The following is a 21,766-nucleotide window of genomic DNA, read 5'->3' as shown; positions in this document are numbered from 1 at the left end:
GGGAGACACAAAACCAAGGCATTGGCCAGGTGTGGCCACTGTTGGCCCGCTGGCACTCTTTGTAAGAGTTGGGGCATTAGCCCTGCTGGCCTGGCAAGTGATAACTCAGGGAGATATGCTCCCAGCTTCCCCTGCTGTTTCAATCGGAGACAATCTCCAGCCACACTTCCAGGCCTAAACTGTTGTTCCTGGGGTAGGATCAGGATCACCCTCCCTGCTCTGATCACTTGCAGAAACCCCAGGGTGGAGTTATGTGCGGGGCAGTCTACAGGGGTTGTTTACCTGTGCTGTGATGCTGTCAGGGCAGACTTCTATTGGCGTGTGTGTGTGTGCGCACGCGTGCGCGCACTTACCTGTGTTGTAGTACTTCGTACAATATCCCAAATCCTTTTCATCCCTCAGAATAAACTGTGGGAGCGTCAAGCCCTCTGCCACTTGGACAGCTTCTTGCTCCTCCAGCCACTCAAAGATCAGGTCATTCATGGTGTAGCCAACTGGCAAACCGAGAGAGCACAAGAGAGAGTGAGGCTGGATGGAGCAAGGGAACGAGGGGAGAGAGAATGAAAATTGGGAGACGATTCTCAGGACCCTCAGGCGAACTCTAGAAACAGGATGATGGAGAAGCAGACTTGAGGCTGCTCCGTGTGCTGGCACAGGACATTCCCACTGAGGTTAGCCCATTAGCCCGCAGTAGCTGTGAAGGGCTGTGGTGCAGTGGAGAACTTCCCAAGTTGGAATTCTGCCCTGTCCTGTGAGCCCCTTGTTTTGGAGGTGGGGCCTGCCCTGCATAGCTGGACATGTTGAAATGCTGCCTGCAATGCGCACTGCGAGTCCATGCATTCACGCCTTGGGACTAGAGTGGCGTAAAGACTTGGAAGTGCTCTTGTTTGGAAGAGAATAGCCACAAATGTGTAGATATGCATGCCATGTAATAGACACACATGCATGTGCAACATACCATAGACAAGCATGCACTAAGAAACTCACACATGCAATAACAGACACAAATGCATGCACATCTTGCCATATAGATGCACGCCTCCACAGAAATTCATACTCATGCAAACCTACTGACAAGCACATGTGGGATATACAGGCTATTCACACAGTGAGAGCACTCACAAGATGGGCACAGCACTCTTGCCCCGCCCCACCTCACACACACACACACTGACACTTGTAATCATTCCCCCAAGCCTAGCGTCAGAAATACTCTCTCTCTCTCTCTCTCCTGGAAGTAGAGTATGGATGAGTTTTTCTAGCAGTCATGATCCTCGCGCCAGGGTCTCATGTAAGTATTAGGCCTATTTTCTCCCCGCTTGCCCTTCCCCTCCTGCAGTGTAGAACACCCAATCCCAAAGTGAGGGCCACTCACCCCAAAATGAGGGGAAGGCTCAGGGTCAGAATTCCCCCCGCACAGTGTCTCTCAGCTGCTCACTAATCGTGCCCCTTTTCCTCCTGTGCCCACAGCCCCCCTCAGCTGCGTCTCCATAGCCTTCCTTGGCTCATCTTTCCATTGCTGTCACCATTTGCCCCTCCTTTCCACCTGTTCCTCCCCTGCTTCCCCCTCACCTCCATTCATCCCTTTCCCCATCTCCCTCCATTGCACCCCTACCCTTTCTCCTCTCCCGGTTACCCAGCAGCCCTCTCAGTCACAAGCAGCAGCAGGGGCTGCAGGTGTGTTGGGCTGAGGGGGCCCAGGCTGCAGGAGAAGTGGAGTTACATGCAGCCAGCTCTGGAGGGGGCCAGCACGGGAGGCATGTACAAAGACAGCTGCTGGACACAGTCTGCTGATTGTCCTTCCCCTTGTGCTGCAGCAGGCAGCCACCACAGGAGCAACCTGGGGAGATGGTGGGACACGGCCCTCAATCCTGCCTCACATCCTTATTCCTGCCCTGTATTCCCAGGGGATACTCACAGCTCTCCAGCTGCATGGTGCATGTCTGGATGTCCATGGGGAAGTTCTTGAGATCCATGGGGCAGGAGAGGATCAGCGTCAGCCTGGGAGGAGCAGAAAGAATGGAGCAGGTTTGCCTGAGCCTGCTGCATTTGGATATCCCTTCCCACCCTTTGTCTTCCAAAGCAGCCCTGGGACTTTGGCGGGGTCGGAGAGCTGTGCTGCTGACCCATGGTTAACAGCAGGCGTGGAGCTGTTAGTTCTGTGTGTAATGGCTCCCGCACCGGGGGGGCTTGAGCCAGGAAACTTCCGCACTACAAGCATGGGCCTGTATCACTCCAGCTAAAGGAATAACTCCCTGAGCTGGTAATAGTAATAGACTGTTCACCGCTGGGAGGGACACGTGCGAATCAGTGGAGTATACATGCCATGTGTGATGGCGTAGTGACCTCACACGGGCGATGAAAGGGTTAATGTAGGCCTGAGCGGCATCTGGAGGATGCACCTGGTGTAATTAAAGATGAGGCCCAGTTGGGGAAGTACTGGGTGGGACTATAAAGAGAAGTCTGGCTCAGAAGGGGCTGTAGGTAAAGAGCTTTGCAGTTACTCTGTGGCAGATGCAGGATTGGAGCAAGTTCCTGCAGCTGACCTTTACACAAGGCCAGGAACTGGACCCCTGGGGAGAAGCCCTGGAAGGTGCTGCTTGTTACCAAGAGCCAAGGAAGGGGCTGGGTAAAGACCTGAAGAAAGGCTAATTGAAGGAGTCCAGGGAGGCATCTGACAGAGCAGACCTTGGCTGCTTGTCCAAGGGTCCCTGGACTGGAACCTAGTATAGAGGATGGGCCTGGGTTCCCTACCAGCCACTGGCTGTAAGAGGATAAGGATGATCTGAAGTCCTGAGAGAAGTATATAGGGACCACAGGGCTGAGAGCTGGGGGCCTAATGCAAAGATACTGGATTATCTGTGAGACTTTGTCATCTTGGAGGGGGTAGAACTTAAATGTGACTCTCCCAGAGGGCCAAGTTGTAAGATGAGGCACCACCACAGGACCAGAGTGACCAGTGGCAGGGGGTGCTGGAAAGGAAAAGGATGCTACACCATGTCCAGCCAGGCCTCCGGTGAGTACTCCCTTCTACACAAGTCAGAGGATCAAGAGTTGAGGGAAATGTGGTCCTGATGAAATCACTATAAGGGGAATGCACACCTGGTTGAAAAAACATACTTGCAATAGTTATCAATGGCTTGCTGTCAAATTGGGAGGATATATCTGGCGGGGTAGGTTCCCTAGAAGTACATCTTGGGTCTGGTACTGTTCAGTATTTTCATTAAGGACTTGGATGATGGAGTGGAGAGTACACTTATAAAATCTGTGGATGACACCAAACTGGGAGGGGTAGCATGACTGTTGGAGGACAGGGTTAGAATTCAAAATTACCTTGATAAATGGGAGAGATGATCTGAAATCTACAAGAGGAAATTCAGTAAAGTCAAGTGCAAAGTACTTAAGAAAGAAAAATCAAATGTACACTACAAAATGGGGATTAACTGGCTAGGTGGTACTATTGCAAAAAAGGATCTGGGGTTTATAGTGGATCACAAATTGTTAACTCATATTCAGTGTGATGCTGGCAGGAAAAAGGCAAATGCCATCGTTCTGGGGTGTATTCACAAGAATAATTATTCTGCTCTACTCAGCACTAGTGGGGCCTCAGCTGGAATATTGTGTCCAGTTTTGGGCCCCTCACTTTAGGAACAATGTGGACAAACTGCAGAGAGTCCAATAAGAGCAACGAAAGTAACAAAAGGTTTAGAAAATATGACCTATGAGGAGAAGTTGAAAGAACTGAACATTCTTAGGTTACAGGAAAGAAGGTCTGTTGAGTGTTCAGATATGTTAAGTGCTGTTATGAAGAGGACAGCGAACAATTGTTCTTCACGTCCACTGAAGGTAGGACAAGAAAAATCATCTGAGTTTGCAGCAAGGGGGATTTAGGTTGACTCTTGGGGAAAACCTTTCTAACTCTAAGAGTAGCTAAACACTGGAACATGTTACCTAGGGTGGTTGTGGAATCCTCATCAGTGGAGGTTTTGCAGACCAAGTTAGAGGACAAACACCTGTCTTGGATGGACTAGGTATATTTGGACCTCTCTCAATACAAGGGATGGCCTAGATGAGATCCCTTCTATTCCCATGTGTCCCATGATCCTAAGACTCATTCTTGAGCCCTTTTTCCCGGGATGACCCTGCCTTGTTTCCCCCCTAGGTAAGTGGAATCTCCTCTCCTGCTTTCCCTTCACACACCCACAAGGGAGCTCTCCCCGTTTCTCCCTGCCCCGTGGGTACCTGATGCTGTACAGCACATTGCCATTCTTGAAGATGCGCAGCAGCTTGTTGTCAGTGGTGATCTCATGGAAGTTGGCCCCCTTTTCGTTGGCAAAGAACAAATCTGGCTTCCAGATGGAGTCCAGCATGGAGGGGTCCAGGTCCAGTGAGTCATCTGGGTACTCCCTGTACGCCAGGCGGGGGTCGTTCCACTGCTGGCGCAAGAAGACGTTCACCCGGTAATCCTAAGGGGAGAGGACCACCTATCACAACCAGCTGGGGAGGAAGAATATTCCCTACTATCAAACACCCATTGTGCCTCAAGGGACTTGGCTCTAGTGTGATAAATGGGGCTGGAGAAAGAGGACCAGGTTCCTGGGGAAGAGCAGTCAATTGGAGCTGCTGCAGGAAACAGGCAAAGCTCTCCTTCCTCCGCGCGGGGCGGAGAGGCGTTCTTGGGAAGGGCTGGGTGAGAGGGAGCAGCCCGTCACAGGTACTATGGGACTCTGGAATAGTCAGATTTTTAACAACCCTATTGAAATATCTAGAATGTTTATAGTGACTGTGTTCCTGGCTTCATGGATGTGTCCTACAGGAGCTAATGTCAATCAAGGTGACTAATGCAAATCCCCAGTTACTGAAGATAATGCAAGTAACAAATCCTCTTGTAGCTGAGAAGAGCAGACCGAGTGACCTGGCTCAAAGTTCCTGGCAAACAAAGTACTTGGAACTAGACAGGGACGGCCCTGGTTCAGCCCAGGAGTTTGTGACCAGAGACAGACCTTGTGAGAGGATTTGGGGTTGTTTCAAACCTGCCAGGGTCTTCCTATGGAAGATGGGTAAGCCAGGCCTGCATATAAACTGTCTAAAGTTTTAAAGATACATTTCTCTGAAATGCCTTTTACCTCTGATAATACTCGCTTTCACAGCTGTTGGCACTTACTGTAAATTTACCACTGTCCCACCCCCCACCCCCACTCCCCTGCCACCAGCAAAGAAATCACGGTTCCTGTGCTAATTGTACCTCTAAAACTGTCCTCCCCATTTCTGTGAGGGCACTGTACTTAGGTTGCAGGCTTCTAGCCACAGGGTGGGATGATCCATTCCCTCCTGCCTGAGACTTTGCCTAGGACTTCTACGATTTTTTTTTTTTTTTTGGTAATTTCAGCAGCTCTGACTTCAGTTCAGCCCCTGCAGCCCTCTTCTCTCAGGGTCACATGCCAGAGTTGTCCCGTGCCCATTCAGCTCTCCTAAAGCAAAGATCTGTTTGTTCTGACCAGCAGCACAGCTTTCTCTTCCATCGCAGTGCCGCCTGCTGCACCTCACACTGCTCCGAGTGCTTAACTCTGCAACTGGAGGGTAGGGAGGGGGAGTTGGCAGCATTAACAGTTGCACACACTGAGGTGAAGAGAGGGAGCTCAACGAAGAAAAAAACAAAAAACACATCATCAGCTCTGACCCAAACATCTTGAGGGTTTTTTAGTCTCATGAATGGGTGGGGGGTCTGACTCATGGTTGTAGGACCTTGGGGGTTGGCCCCGCTGCATATGGTTCATCTCCTCTGCTGGCAGAAGGTGCCCTAGGGTCCTCGATAGCCAGAAGTGACCATGGCCTTTCAGTTCAGTCTCATCTACAAGACTGACAGTGGGTCTGGCCAAAGGACAGGACTTCTGGCCCCCGCTGCCTGGAGTGTCTTAAGGAAACTGTGAGCCTCAGGGGCCTCGCCTCAGGTGGGGAAGGCAGCTTGGGTACTTGGCTGGACAGTGCTGCTCCTCACAGGGGGGCTGAATGTACTGTGCCAGGCAGCGCTACCCCACCCAACTGGGGATGAAACACTCCTACAGGAACCAGTTCAGAGAGGCCTTGCACATCCTTGGGGAGCAGCAAGACTTGCCGGCGGAAGGGAGTGAATACTAATCTCTTTCCAGCATCCCTCTCTGGCCCCCAGAAGGCTCCAGCTTCTCACAAGGTTCCTGCCATCCACCTCTCCCCACCACAATGCGGTTCCTAAACCATTCTCACACCCTTCCCCCCACTGCTTAGCCCCTTGTCCCACAAGGGTCCCACCACTTCCCCATAAGTATCCCAGTACCATGGACAATGGGTCTCCATGATAGCTACAGGATTAACACTACAGCTGGGGCTGAACAAACCTTCAAGTGGGCTGGATCTGACCCCAGATCTCATAGTCGCCCATTCCAAGATCCTGGTGCAGGCACAGCAAAAGGGGCCAAATTCCCAGCTCTTGATGGGAGATGCCACACCCAGCTGTCCCTCCGCAGGCTTCTAGGGGAGTGGAAGGGGCTGGGAAGGAGGGTGGAACAGATGGTGAAGTCTTACCATGGTGGTTTCTGTGACAGAGCCGAAGCTGTTGATGAAGATGTTGCATGTCACATTGACAGGCAGGCCTGAGAAACAACCAGACAAAGTGTGAGCCCTCCTTAGAGCAGCTGGTCGGAGGGGAATTGCTCCCCCTCTGCACCCCAACAGTCACTCACCTCAATAAACACACAGGCGCTTGCCTGGATAGATATACAGTCATGCACACACAGAGAACCCCCATATACCTGTGCGCACACACACTCTAAGGGGATGGGGGGGATTCCAGACCCCCCATGGGTTCATTTACACTTACAAACTCTGTATCTGTGGGTTTCTCCACGGGATGGAGAAAAGGCCATGAGGGCAAAAATCTGGCTGGTTCTTCACCTCTTGAAAACTTGTAGACAAAAGCAAGAGCAGTGGGCTGGGAGTCTGGAGCCTACAGTTCTGGTCCCAACTCTGCTGCTGAGACCTTGGGCAAGTTGCTTCCGTCTCCAGGTACCCGTATTTTTCGCTCCATAAGACGCACTTTTTTTCTCCTCAAAAGTAAGGGGAAATGTCTGTGCGTCTTATGGAGCGAATGTGTGGTCCCCAGTGCAGGGGCGAAAAGCGGATCCTGCGGCACGGAGGAGGGAAGGCTGCAGAGAGGAGGCTGCTGGGGTTTCGTATCAGGTCTGTCCGCGGCGTGCTGCTTCCACTTGTCGCCTAGCAACAACTGGCAGCTCCTGACTGGGGGGGGGGGGTGTGCCGGTCGGGGCGGCTCCCTGACCCCGGGGGCGGTGTGTGTGGTGTGTCCGGGTCGCGGGGCTCCCTGACCCTGGGGCGGGGGGGGGCACGCCCTGGGCTGCCCGGTCGGCGGTGGCTCCCTGACCCCAGGGCGGGGGGGGGTGCCAGTCGCGGCGGCTCCCTGACCGGGGTGGGGGGGCGCGCCTGGGCTGCCGGGTCGCGGCGGCTCCCTGACCCCGGGCGGGGGGGCGCCCTGGGCTGCGGCGGCGCTCCTGACCCGCGGCGGGGGGGCGTGCCTGGGCTGTCGGTCGGCGGTGGCTCCTGACCCGGGGGGCGGGTGGGTGGCGGGTCGCGGCAGTGGCTCCTGACCCCGGGGGGGGGGCGGCGCGCCTAGGCTGCGGTGGCGGCGCACGGACCCAGGGGACACCTTGGTCTGCAGGCAGCTGCTGCTGCTGCGGCAGCTCAGCCTCCAGCAGCAGCGGCTGCAACCATTCAAAAATTTTTGAGGGGCGCCACTTTTTGGTGCCCCCAAATCTTGGCGCCCTAGGCAACGCCTAGTTGGCCTAAATGGTTGCACCGGCCCTGGTCTCGCTGGGACAGCAGTGCCTTCCTTTACCTTACCGTACTCCTTCAAGGTAAAAAATGCTATCTCTCGGGTACATTGCTGAGCCTGCCGATTATGGAGTTGGCTGAGCATCCTTTCCTCACTGTACACTGGCGATGCGCTGAGTCCCGCTAACCTTTGATGTGCCATCTATAGGACTGTTGATCTGAAAGGTGCCAAAACTATCACCGTGAAAACCTCCGGACATGAGAAAACCATTACACGGTTGTGTTGTTTGCTGTGCAGACGGCACCAATTGCCACCCATGTTAATTTTCAAAGGAAAACATTTCCAAAAGAAGTGATTCCAAGAGAGTTGTTGTACATGTTCATGAGAGAGGATGGATGGACCAAAATGGAATGAGAGTATGGATTGAAAAAGTGTGGTCCAAACGTCTGGAGGGCTTCTGAAAAAAACTGCCTTATTAGTACTTGACCAGTTTAGAGCACATATTAGCGAAACTACAAAAAAGTGCTTTAAAGAGTGAAGACTCATCTAGCTGTAATTCCTGGAGGTCTTACCAGCCAGTTGCAACCTCTCGACGTTTCCATCAACAAACCCATTTAAGGTCTTTATGCGAGAAGAGTGGAACAAATGGATGGCTGCTGGTAATCATGATCTGACACCTACTGGAAATGAAGAGGCCCACTATCACTCCAAGTTGTGAATGGGTGAAAATCATATGGCACGCGGTGAAGGAGGAAATCGTTGTCAGTCATTCAAAAAATGTGGCATTAGCAATGCTTTGGATGGAAACGAAGATAGTATCTTATATGAAGATAGCGAAGAAAGTGATGTCAGTGATTGTGAGCACTGAGCTTCATAAATTCTGACTCTAGCACTGATGAGTTCCTGGGGGGTTTTTTCCCCCCACAAAAAAAAAAAAAAAAAAAACTAGAAGAGTACTCGAACCTTAAAGTCTCTCTTCATTTGTTAATGACAGTGATGATGGTTCTTAATGCCACTGTTGACTGCTGTTCACTTTACACGGTTGAAATATTATTCTGATATACCGGTAGTTTATTAAATGGTTTAGTACAACATTTGATTCAGAATATTTTTTTTCTTGTTTTCCTCCTCTAAAAACTACCGGTAGGTGCGTCTTATGGTCAGGTGCGTCTTATGGAGCGAAAAATACGGTATATGCTTCCCCTCCCTCTCTTTGCCCTATCTGCTAGACTGTGAGCTCTGTGGGGCAGTGGCTGTCTCTCACTTTGTGTGTGAACGTACAGCCCCAAGCACAATGGGGACCCAGGCAATACTGTAATCATAACAACTGGCCTAGAATAGTGGGTGGCTGCAGGTCAGAATGGAGGGGCAATGGCAGAGTTGTACCGGGTTCCCAGGCTGGAATAGCAGGAGAGGCAGGTCAGGGTTGAGGGTCATTGGCATGGGTCCTGCACCAAATCACTTGCTCACACTGTCCCTGGTTCTAGTCAGTGCTGTCTGAGAGACTCTGGGTTTCAGTCGCTGTAGGATTTTTAAGCCTTATTTGGGCCCCATATTTACCTTTGAAGTTAGGTCGAATCCGGGCGTCATACCCTGACGTTTTTCCCATGAGCTTGTCCAAGAAATCAGAGGGTGACATCGGCTGGCCAGAGCCTGTGGAAGTGGATTTAATCTCCTCTTTCCCGGAAACCAACCTGAAGGGGGAAAGGATGGAGGTTAACAGGCTGGAATCCTTCCTCTTGGGCCAGGAATGCCTCAGCATCTGCCTCAGCGCTGTATGGAGGGCCAGAGAGAAGGAGTCTTCAAGGCACTGCTGTGGTGGAGCTCCTAGAGCCAGACACCTGCCTGGCACAGACAGGGCTTCGGGTTGAAGAAGCTTGCTGTCATCCTGGCTGGTATTGCCAAGGCACTGCTTTGAGGAAGCTCACAACCTGCTAGGATGGTTATTTTCAATGTCAAGGTTGGGCGGGAGTATTGTAAATATCAAGGAATTGGACAAGCAGCTGTTCCCCCTTGCGGTGTGTTCGAAATGCTGTACGTGACCAGTGCTAAACAGTCACATGCAGCTGGGGAATTGCATTGCTGGTGGCAGGGAGGCGTTCGCTCTTTGCTGGAGCTGTTCTTTCTCCTCTTACCTATAACAGCATCTGGGTCTCTCTGGCTGAGGAGTGTCTGACCTGGGGGAAAGCAGCTGCAGCACACAGGAAGCAGAAGCTTTGCAGCAGGGACAGAATAAGCCGTGGGCCTCTGCCCTGCCTGACTTCACACAGCACAGACGCCTTCCACTGGTGGCATCAGCTTGCTTACCTATGCTTAGGCCCAGGGTCCTGCTGGTCTATGCTCATGAGCTTGTGGTCATCTTGTGTCAGGGTGGGTACCCCATTCTGTGCGCTCTGGCTCCGTGCCTCTCATGTAAGTAGCTGGAGTTGGCTCTTGGCCTGAGCTCTTCAGGGCAGGGCCTATCTCTTTGTTATGTGTTTGTACAGTGCCTCACGCAACTGTGATAATAATGCTGGCCTGAACACCAGGCTGGGAGCCAGGCCTCTGGAGTTCTACTCCTAGCTCTGACATATACTCTCTCATCTCAGGCAAATCATTTAGAGTCTGGACTTACCATAAAGAAAATTGATACAGACAAGTGCAGAGTACTGCACTTAGGAAGGAAAAATCAAATGCACAGCTACAACATGGGGAATAACTGGTTAGTGGGTATACAGCTAAAAAGGGATCTGGGGGTTACGGTGAAGCACAAAATGAATGGGAGGCAACAGTGTGATGCTGTTAGGAAAAAGGCAAGTGTCCTTTTGGGGTGTATTAACAGGAGTATCAGATCTGAGACCCGGGCACCGGTGAGGCCTCAGCCTGAGTACTGTGTCCAGTTCTGGGGATCAGGCTTTAGGAAAGACATTGACAATTTAGAGTCTAGAGGAGAGCAATAAAAATGACAAAAGCTTTAGAAAACCTGACCTATGACTAAAGGTTACAAAAACTGGGCACGTTTTGTCTTGACAAATGACTGACCCGGGGGGAGAGCTGATAACAGCCTTCAAATGTGTTAAGTGCTGTTCTGAAGAGAGTGTTGATCAGTTCCTTCTGACCTTAAAGTCTATGAGTCTATGAGTTGTTCATGACCACTGAAAGTAGGACCTGAAGTACTGGTTTAATCTGCAGCACCAGGGCCGTCCTTAGCCATAGGCAGAACAGGCAGCCGCCTAGGGCACCACTAGGTCTGGGGGCACCACTCTGCCGGGAGCCCGGACAGACGGGAAGCAGTGGAGCATGTAAGAGCAGGGCCGCTGGGTCCTAGAGAGAGCCGAATGCAGCACAGTCTGAGGGAGGGGATTGGCTTCTGGGAAGTCTCTGGGAGGTGTTGAAGGAATCCTGTGAGTGTGACTCTTTCCCCTGGCATGAGGGCGTAAGGGCTGGTTGGGTGAGGTGCGGGGGAGAGGGCAAAGTGGCGTCTTACCTGGGAGGAATGACAGGAAGTAACTCAGTTCCCGCAGGCGCCAGATGAATGGTCAACAGGGCTGGGTGGGGATAGCCGAAGCTGTGCGAAAATCAGGACGAGGGTTGGGTAGGAGTGAGCAGATGTCTTTATAATTTGGGTCTTTTTCATATATAGACGCCTATTGCTCCCACCTCCCGTCCGATTTTCACACTTGCTTCGTCTGTCACCCTAGTGTGGGGTTAATGGTGGCCTGTATAAGACAAGCCCAAATATCAGGACTGCCCCTATACAATGCGACATCTGGATCTGGTACCTAGCTGGGAGCGCGTCTCTCCCCGACTGGCAGTGATCATCTCACCGGGGGGAGCTGGCACAGCGGCAGGATGAGTGCTGGGCTCCATGGGGTGCCCTCCTTGAATCAGATGCATGTGCTAACTTCACCCCCCCCCCCCATGGCCTTGGCTGTGTGGTGCCATGTGCTGATCGTGACCTGGGTTTGCTGCTGCTGTGATCCCTCTTGACCCAAAGGGGGATTTTGGGGTCTGCAGTTTTCCCACCTATGTCTCCTTTGCAGCTGTTGGACAGCAGGCGGGGGGAGGGGGTGAACCTAGCATGAAGCTACGTGTTGCCATTTTGATTTTTACATTGAGCAAATTCGTTTGCCAAAAAATGCTGCTAACATCCTGAACTTCAATTCAATTTTTATCAATATTTAGCAAAAACAGAAATTAAGTGTTTGACCAATTATTGTGACAATGAGGTAATGCGGAAGGATGGGCCAGTTTCACAGAGAAACAAAAAATTTGGACGACTTTCCTATACCCCGTTCGCTAAATAGAGCCTCCAACAACTTGAATATGCTATTCCCTACGAGTGTAGCAACAAGGGCCGCAAGGTGGCATGCAAGCTGATCTTTTGATTGACATGCAGCGGTGGGTGAGTGTGCTCAGCCACCGCACTGCTCTAGGGTTTCGGCTGCTGCCCCTGCAACCTGGTGTCCTGCTGCGCAGCCCACTAGCACCACTGCTTGCCTGGGGACACCCAAGAACCCCCACTGCACAGCTGAGCAGCCGACGGCTGAACCCAGCTGAGCCACTCAACCCGCTCTCGACCGGGTTCCATCAACTCACTGGTAGCGGGCTGAGCGGTGACTAAATCAGCGAAATAGGAAAACAAGAGAACAATGACAAAGTGCAAGAACCTAGAGCAGTGGTCCCCAACCTTTGTTCATCTGGCAGGTCAAGATGAATGACATGGTGCGACGAGCATACCACCAAATGCGTCAAAATTCGCGGCATTTCAGTGGATGCTCTGGATCATGCGCTTGTCGCAGCAAAGCGTGGTCATCCAGACGTGCCCGGCGATGCCACTGCATTCGCAGAATTTGGCAACTGCTCATCTCAACAGTACAACAGGTGCATTGAGAGGCTCCCTCTGGGCGCCAGTAGGCCGACGGGCACTGCAGTTGGGGACTCTCGGACCTAGAGCCTCCTGCGCAAGCGTGATCGTTTGATTAAAATGGACTTGAACTGTAACCAAGAATGAGTTGTTCACACATGCAAAATCAATAAGGGACATCTGTACAGTTTATTCATACCAGAAAACTTGTTTGACATATCTAATCCTGTACATTTGCCAACTCAAATTCTACTTGACAATTACTGTAACAGCAATCGAGAACGGGTTTCCCCAACTAAGCTTCATTAAAACTATCTCTGCTCTACAATAGTCAGGAACACTTGAGTGATCTTGCTTTCTTGCAATCAAACAAGGACATACATGTCTTTGTAATACGATGACATTCCTTACTGATTTTGCAGGCCAAAAAAGCCAGAAAGATTGTTTTTAATAAAAATATCCTTGCTTCAATACCTCTTCCATATAATTTCCATAAATGTTTGACAATTAAAAAATATATTTTTGCATCATTCTGTCAGATCAGAATTTTTTCTTAGTTGTACTTTTAGTGCTAGTTCATCAGCATTACAGTGTGCTTCATTAAGTTAAACTGGTTTTAATAACATGCATGTGGCAAGTTTTCCAGTACTGCAAGCTTATGTTTATGTTGCTAAGAGCAGATCAGGCACAGAGGCACCAGTTTTATAATCCCGCCTAGGGCACCATAAATCCTAAGGACGGCCCTGTGCAGCACGGGAGGTTTAGGTTAGATTCTAGGAAAGCCCTTCTGACTGTAAGGATAGTTAAGCAGTGGGATGGGTGTCCAAGGTGTACAAACCCCAGCACTGGCCGTATTTTAAGAACAAATTTAACAAACTCCTGTCAGGGCTGGTCTAGGTTTACTGGTCCTGCCTCAGCGCAGGGGGCTGGACTTGATGATGCCTCCTGGTCTCTTCCAGCCCTGTATGTCTGATTCTAGGATTTAACCTTTCTCGATGGGTGAAATCCAGCCTCCAGTGAAATCAATGGCAAAGCTCCCATTGACTTCAGCCAGGGACACAATGTCACCCTATGTCTCAGCTTTTCCATTAGTACGTATCCAGTATCTCTGCCTTATATACCTGCCTCCCAGCGCACGAGGATGGGCTGGCTGACAATAAAGCATAAGTGCTAGTAAAGCCTGTTTGCCTCACTATCTATGTAGGCATTGATGCCTTCTGCAGTATGTGAGCGCCTCTCCCAATCGCGACGTAGTTTGACACCAGCAGGACCCCAGCTCTGTGGCACTGGCTCTGCTGGAGTCATGTGCAGTGGGTCCTTTCACTCCTGTAGGGCTGTGAAATGTCTCCTAATCCTGCTGATAGTGAAGTGATCTGGTGCAGGGACTCTGCTGGTTCTGGCTAGGCCTGGACCAGAGCAGGAAGAGGTGAGTTCCCCCAGTGGTGCAGCAAAGGGGGTGGGGGGGCTCTGTGTCCAGCCCACTTGCAGCGAGGGCTTAAAGTGACTGAGGAGTGCAAGGAGGTAGGAGGGTGATGGATAGAGGTGTCGTCTCCTGTCTAGGTTCTTGGTCAATCAGCTGTCAGCTGGTAAACTCACTGATTAGAGGGATTGGCTCTGCTGCTGCTGCTGTCAGCGTGTTTGTCCTGCAAAGGAGGGAGGGTTACACGCCAGCTCAGTCTGCCTGGCTGCTGGCAGAGCTGTGAGTGCCCGGGTGGGTGTGAATGGAAGGATGAAGACGCTGCGCCCACATACAAATACAGTGGGGATGGGTGGTGGGAAGTTTGCTGCCTTCCTCCTTTCTTCCCTTTCTTAATGATTGTCCTTTTGGAAATAACAGCACCTCCCCATTCCAGGAAGGCTGATGTCCGGGGTTAAACTTTAGCTGGGATTCTCCATCTGATCTACCTGCCCCTTCAGGAAGCCTTGCAAGATACTGCTGCACACCCACCTGCCTGGGGAATGTCCTCTTTTGTGATGGGCCAGTAAAGTATCATTCCCTCCTCACCTGCTTCCTGGTGCAGCTGGGGGCGGGGGGCAGATCCTCAAGGACACTTAGGCTCTGAACTTCCACTGGTGTCCTGAACCCCAGCGCCAGGCACTCTGCTCCTAGACGCTCCGGCTACGTCTACACTAGGAGCTAGGGATGTGATTCTCCAGCTTGTGCTAGCGCTCATCATGCTAGCGTGCTAAAATAGTAATGTAGTCATGGCAGTACTGGCAGCAGTGAGTAGTGGGAGAGGCAGGCTTCCCTGAGCACAAACTGGCCTGAACCCTGGGGTACGTACTTGGCCTGCCTAGCCCGTGCCACCCTCACTACTGCCCTTGCCACGGTGGCTGCACTTCTATTTTTAGTGCGCTAGCTCAAGGAGGGCTAGTGTATGAGCATGTCTCCTTGAACGAGGCCTCACATCCCCTAGCTCTGCTCCAGTTGTGGACGTAGCCTCCGTTATAAATCCCAGCACTGGGCCTGACACACAGTTAGTCAATGACCAGACACGGCACTAATGCAGAGTTCAGGTTGCCCAGAGGTGTCTTGGTTTTGTTTTGAGTTCTGCAAAATGCAAACGCTTGAGAACGAGAAAATGAAGAGTTAAGGTTCACCCCCACAGTACCTGAATTCTGTCCCCCTGGAGCGGGCCATAATCACTGGGAATTACCTGTATGCACTCTGTTCAGGGTAGCTGTACTGGATGGTGGAGGGATTGCTGGGAGTACCCTGACAGAGCTGGAACTGTGAGCTGAGGCAATATGGAGACTGTGTTCCTTGGGAGGGAGGGATGTGATCCAGTGCTTAATTTGTGCCAGGACTCAGCCCCGGCACCTCGGAGCTTGGCAGTTCGTAGCCCCGGCACCTCGGGGCTTGGCAGTTCATAGCCCTGGCACCTCTGAGCTTGGCAGTTCGTAGCCCTGGCACCTCTGGGCGTGCTGCATTAGTTATGAAAGTAAAAAAATTGCTTGAGCCCCGTGTCATAAACAGATAGCTAAGGGTTAATGTCTCTTTCACCTGGAAAAGGTTAACAAACAACACCATCCACTGCTGTAACCTGTGTTTCTGTTGTCCAATAAACCTTCTGTTTTACTGGCTGGCTCAAAGTCACTGTGGGTTCCAGGAAGAGGAGTGCAGGGCCGGACTCCCCCACACTCCATGACACTCCTTTAAACAGAAAAGTCTTTTCAGCCATAACTGTAGTAAAGCAGATGCTCTGCTATAATGTTACATGAAATTAATCATCAGCAACTGCTTTGCTAATGCAGATCGTCAGCATCGGGGAATCCTGAAAGGGAAACTTCTTGCAAGGACACAGGGAGGTTGGAAGGAAGTGGCTCTGCACATCCAGCTGCAGCACTGGAGGTTCAGAGAGGTGCGAAGTGGCCCAATCAGCTCGATAAGTTGTGCTCAGCTGAATGAGAACGCTGCAGGGAGATAAATGCAGCCTGAGATGATGGCTCCGAAGCAGATTGTAGCAACCTGCCATGCTTCACCTTCAGATTTCTGCCAGGGTGTACTCAAACTTGTAGTGCAGGTTTGGTGGCCACAGTGTGAAAACTGTCTGTCTAGCAAGCCTGTGGGCTCATCTATCTGCACATGTGCTGTGTATCCACTTGTCTTTTGAGTATTAGGCTTGATCCTATCTGGAGAAAGCGACAAAGAGTCCTGTGGCACCTTATAGACTAACAGACGTATTGGAGCATAAGCTTTCGTGGGTGAATACCCACTTAGTCAGAAGTGTCTTACGAAGCTTATGCTCCAATACATTGTTTAGTCTATAAGGTGCCACAGGACTCTTTGTTGCTTTTTACAGATCCAGACTAACATGGCTACCCCTCTGATGCCTATCTGGAGGGTAACTCTGCTGAATGATGTTTTCAGTACTGCTTCAGCACTGCTGAAGGGGCAGTGGGTGCCATGCGCTAGCTGGGGTAAATATTGATCAACTGAGACCACTGAGGACATGATCAGAGACAGGGCTTCTCTCTCTCTCTCTCTCTCTCTCTCTCACACACACACTAAAGATATGCCTGTCTTTTTTGGGGGAGGCTGTATCTCAGGAACCTCTTGCTCAAATGATGCCAAATCATTTTGGATCATGAACCTACCATCTGCCCCCATGGGGCATGGCAAATGTCAAGGCAAAACCAAGTAAGTATGGGGATTCTACAGCACATGGAGGAGTTGTTCTTTAAACAGAAAAAGCTTCTCTGCATTAATTATAGAAGAGTTAGTGCCAGTGCTGGGCACTCAGCTCCCTTACACTCTGTTCTAAACCCAGTACTGGTGATTGATCTCTGTCAATGCATAGTATCTTCAATGATATTTCCCCTTCAGTGTTGTACCGTAGTTTCCTGCCTGATTAAATGATGGCCACTGATTAAATGGGCCTGATGGGATTACTATTCCAAACTTCATACTATTTTGTAAGAATTCATATCAGCTATGTAAACACTTTGTATGTGTGCATAAGATTCGCTGTTTACTGCACATAGTGTATATGGCTGTAGGGTCCCCCGTAGAGTTTAGTGGCTCAGTACTGGAATGTTAGTCAAGCTGCAGGTTGGGAATCAGATGCACTGGCCAAGCTCTGGGGTGGTCTAGGCCTGGGGTATCTGGGATGCTATGGGTCTGGAGTGTGGTGCTTTGGCACAGCACAGCGGTGTCCTGGAATTGAAATATCTTAGGGATGCTGAAAGGCAGAAACGGGCTGCACTGGGTGGTGTGTTTGTGCGGTTGGAGGGCTGTAATACCCAGAATGCTGTGGGACAAGAGTGAGGTGCATTTACAGAGCAGCGTAGGGACTCCTGGTGTAGAATATCTAAGGAAGTTATACCCAGAAGTGAAAAATATTGGCAGAGCTTCATGGGACTGCAGGAGTGAAACAGCACAGGGGTGAACATTTACCCCAGGCACTGAAATCATAGGAGAATCTGAATGAATTATTTCCTGAACTATTTCTGTGGATGGAGACTTATTTGAACTGATCTCAAACGGTATATTTTTATGAATCTACATTTGCTTGTCAGTTTCTCTCCCTCCATCAATCTGTAATGATCATTTGAAGGAACAAAATAAAAGCCATTGACTAAACACATTGCAGGGCGTGCTGTAACACACAAGAAATGGCTGGGCCCAAGGGAGCTCTGGCACTAGCTCTTAGCGATGCTACATTCTTGCTTGCTATCATGCCAGAGCTAGGCACATGTGATACTGCTGCCCCTACTTGCAGCTGCAAATTCTATTTCCTAAGAGTAGTAAAACACGGCATGCTGGGTCTCTGGGAAAATAAAAGTCAATCGGTTACCTCATAGCACTGCCCAAGGCAAGTGTTGATCCCTGCCTGTGCTATAGTCACCCAAAAAGACACAGCCTGGGCTACAGTCAACCAGGAAAAACCCTGCCTATCAAGTTATATTGCTTAATTCCTATGTGCACCTGGCAACATCTCTTTTCATATTAGCTTGTTGTTGCATGAGCAGCTTGGGTGAGACCAAAAGGCAGGAAGAGAATCTGTGGGGAGTGAGGCAGCCCAGTGATAGGAAACCCACTGTGTTCCAGAAACCAGGTCAGCAAAGAATTAAGTCAGGCCTTTGCCAGACAGATCAGTGACCTGCGCCCTCACTTTAGAGGAGGATGAAAGATTCTCCCCCCTCCACAGGGCAAGCGGAAGGATCGATCCATTAGTGCTGCTGCATGTGCAATAGGCAGGAGTGGCGCCAGGGTTTTTGGCACCCTAGGTGGGGGTGTCACAGAGTCCCCGGGCAATGCTCTGGAACAGCTCCTCACAAAGCCAGTCAGGACTTTGGGGAGCCTCCTCTCCCTTGGAGCAGACTTGTTCAGGGCAAGAAGCTGACACGTCTTCACCTCCTGGGTCTCTCCTTGGAGCATTCAGCATCCTCTGCCCCTCCGTGGGCTTCCCACAGCGAGCCCACCCAGGCGGGGTCCTGGGGAAGCCACAGGGTCCTGCACCCCCACTTTGCAGTCAGACGTGACTCTTAGCCAGCCAGTAAAACAAAGGTTTATTAGATGATAGGAACAGGGTCTAAAACAGAGCTTGCAGATACAGCGAACCGGACCCCTCAGTCGGGTCCATTTGGGGGTCAGTGAGCCAGACCCCCACGTCTGCACTTCACTCCCTGTCCCCAGGCAGCTCCAGACTAACAACCCCCTCCAGCCCCTCCTCTCTGCTCAGCTTCTTTCCCGGGCCAGGAGGCCTGATCTCTTTGTCTCCAACACCTTCAGTTGGCACCTTTGCAGAGGAGGGGCCCAGGCCATCAGTTGCTAGGAGACAGAGGGTCAGGCATTTAGGTGCACTGGCCCTTTGCTCTGCCAGATACTTAAGAACTGCCTAGGGGACACTGAGGCACCAACACAGTATTCAGAGAAAACATTAAGAACATTCCTAGTTCATCACATAGGGTTTTTGGTGCCCTAGGTGGGGGTCCTTCCACGATCCTGGTCGGCGGCAATTCGGCGGCGGGGGAGGGGCTTTCCACACTCTCGGTCTTCAGGGCACTTCAGTGGCGGGTCCCGGAGTGGAGCGAGTGAAGGACCCGCTGCAGAATTGCTGCCAAAGACCTGGAGCGCGGAAGTACCCCTGCCGCCGAATTACCACTGAGGGCGGCAAAATGCCGCCCCCCCAAATCCTGGCACCCTAGGCGACCACCTAGGTCGCCTAAATGGAAGCGCCGGCCCTGGCAATAGGGAACTGCAGGGAACAGGCCATTGCCTCTGGAGCTAACTACATGCCCATTCAACAAACACTGCTTAGCACCGCATAGTGTTCTGGAGACAAATGTCCAGTTTGCAGTCAATGAGCAATGGGCAGTGCCTCCCTACCACTCAGTTATAAACCCTAGTGCTAGGCATTCACCTCCCAGAGCATTACACACCCCGATGTTCAGTTATAAACCCTGGCACTGGCTTTGTGCTTACCAGATCCTCAGGCCCAAGTTCCCAGCTGTCTTCAAGTTTCTCTCAGTGCATCAGTTGAGAGAAGAGGAAAAAGGTGACACAAAGTTTGCTGCAACTTGTACTGAACTGTCCATGACCCAAGAGTCTGTGTCCTGTCCATCCCCCCTTCATACCCCATCTATAACATCTGAAGCATATAGGCAACCTAGCCATGCTCCCTTTCCTTTCCACTCCCCCTACACCATGGACTGGGGTAGTGTGAGGTGGGGTGTAGATGGGGTGGGGTGTCTCAGTTACCTGGGAGTGTCCCTTATGAAAGAGGAATTCCAGGGTAGGCCCCTGTGTTGTTTTTGCAGCTACATTATGCCAACAGATCTGTCATGTGGAGGAAGGTGGCCTTTGGCTATAACCCCCCTGTTTGGCAGTCGCTTCCCCCACCACCTGGTCCTACTTCTCCTGTCTCTCCCTGTGCACTCAGAGCTATGAATTGCTCCAGCCCTGCTCCACAGTGTTGCCTGTTCTCTTTAGAGCCCTGCCTGTGAGCCGGGAGCAGAGGTGCTGGAACAATTTGTATAGTGGGGGTGCTGACAGCCACTGAACCAAACTGTAAACCCTCTATATGTTGGAAACCACTTCAAGCCAGGGAGTGCGGCAGCACCCCCAGCACCCGTAGCTCCAGCACCTATGCCCGGGAGGGTTTCTCCAGCCTCTCAGCATTACTTCAGATCCTTCCCCTCTCGTGGGTTGATGCCAGAGGATTTGGTGGGGCATGCAGCCCCAGGTTGGGGGCATAGGGTACTGGAGAGTCAGTAGGAGGCTGGTGGGGTCTGGAATTGCTGGCTGCAGCCCCAGTTCCCTTCTGTGTCTCCGACTAATGGCACTTGTGGGGGAATAGCTGAGCCAGGGCTGGAAGGCAGGCTGGGCTCCCTATGTCCCGAGGCCGGCAGGCCTCCCTGTTCCAGGGAAGGCTCAGAGGGCAGGGAAACCACCACCCTGCGGGCATGCCCCTGCCTGATGCCCGGTTCCTGCCCCTGGCACTGCCCACTAACACTGGGCAGTTAAAGCCAGGAGCAGGGCAAACCTTAGGGGGAAGCTCAGTTATGAATCTCTCCAGCCCCTGTATGGTCCCCAGGCAGCCTCGCCCAGCCCTCCCCAGGGCTCTTAGGCAATACCTGGTGTCTGCCCCGCAGCCTGTGGGAAGCAGAGTGACTCTGAACCTGAGAGTCTCGCTCCGGCTCCTGCTCTGCAGCATGTGGACAGAGCTTCTCAGTGCTGCACCCTGCATCTCCCCGGCAGTGCCCAGCCCCCGCCCCCTGCTCGAGCTCACCCTTCCTTGCACCCAGCGAGGTTCTTTAAAAAGCAGGTTCCCCCCACCACCACTGCCTGCCTATGGAACCTCCTTTATTCCTTGTCTGTGAGCGAGCTGGGGCCAGGCACCACTTCCACCTCCACTGTGCAGCGCCATGCACCCCTTGTCCCTGGTCGCCAAAGGCTAGTGGGTCGGTACCGTTAGGAGCCCCAGGGGGAGACGAATGGTGTGGCCCCCAGATCCCAGCACGCTGGAGGGGGCTAAGTTTCACAGACAACTGCATTCCCACCCTCCTCTCCTTCCCCTGGACCATAATGGGCAATTCTTATCCTTGGTGGGATTTGCAGGTCAGGCCCCTCGCCCCAAGTTAAACCACCAGACCTGCTCGTGCGGTGTTCCCCTGCGCTGCCCCCGACCGTGCTCCTCACCTGAGCTGGATGTGCTCTTGCAGAAGGCAGAAGACGAAGAAGGAGACGCTGCCTAGGGCGAGAGTTTTCATTCCTCGGCCAAGCTGAACCCCCCTTCTCTGCGTGCGAAGAGGAGCTGCTAGGGGACGCAGGGAGCCCGAGAAGGAGAGCGCACCCCCCCTGCCTCATCACAGACATGTCCTCCCCCTCCTCCGCGGGAGTTTCCTCTCCTGTTTCTCCCACCCCCTGCCTCGTTGCGAGCGCCTGGAAGTCTGCTCCTCAGCCCAAAGCTGCCAGCTCAGGGCTCCTAGCGGGCAGCGGTCGCTCTCCGGAGCCTGGCGGAGAGGAGCCCTCCCTGCCCAGCTTGTGGAAGCAGAGCTGTAAAGGCGCAGCCCGCGGCAGCTGGGAGCGGGGTGCAGAGCAGCTGGGCTGTGCTGGGGAGGCCGATCCAGCCTGCAGCTGTTTGATCCGTGGG

At 52.0% G+C, this 21,766-nt stretch overlaps 1 protein-coding gene across 2 annotated transcripts in view; it reads right to left on the bottom strand.

The window, feature by feature from the left end:
- LOC116820018 (glycine receptor subunit alpha-4) overlaps nt 1-21,479 on the bottom strand; it is a 39,687-nt gene extending 18,208 nt beyond the window's left edge. For both annotated transcript variants that reach the window (XM_032772197.1, XM_032772199.1), the window contains exons 1-6: nt 21,313-21,479; nt 9,383-9,516; nt 6,562-6,629; nt 4,243-4,466; nt 1,919-2,001; nt 354-494 (exon numbers count right to left, since the gene is read on the bottom strand). In XM_032772197.1, coding sequence (XP_032628088.1) covers nt 354-494; nt 1,919-2,001; nt 4,243-4,466; nt 6,562-6,629; nt 9,383-9,516; nt 21,313-21,383 — 721 coding nt within the window. In that variant the 5' untranslated portion in view covers nt 21,384-21,479. The remainder of the gene's footprint in view (nt 1-353; nt 495-1,918; nt 2,002-4,242; nt 4,467-6,561; nt 6,630-9,382; nt 9,517-21,312) is intronic.
- Nucleotides 21,480-21,766: the final 287 nt, after the last annotated feature.

This window comes from Chelonoidis abingdonii, chromosome 8 (assembly GCF_003597395.2).
Source record: "Chelonoidis abingdonii isolate Lonesome George chromosome 8, CheloAbing_2.0, whole genome shotgun sequence".
Classification (NCBI taxonomy): domain Eukaryota; kingdom Metazoa; phylum Chordata; order Testudines; family Testudinidae; genus Chelonoidis; species Chelonoidis abingdonii.
This window is presented reverse-complemented; position numbering and strand designations above follow the sequence as displayed.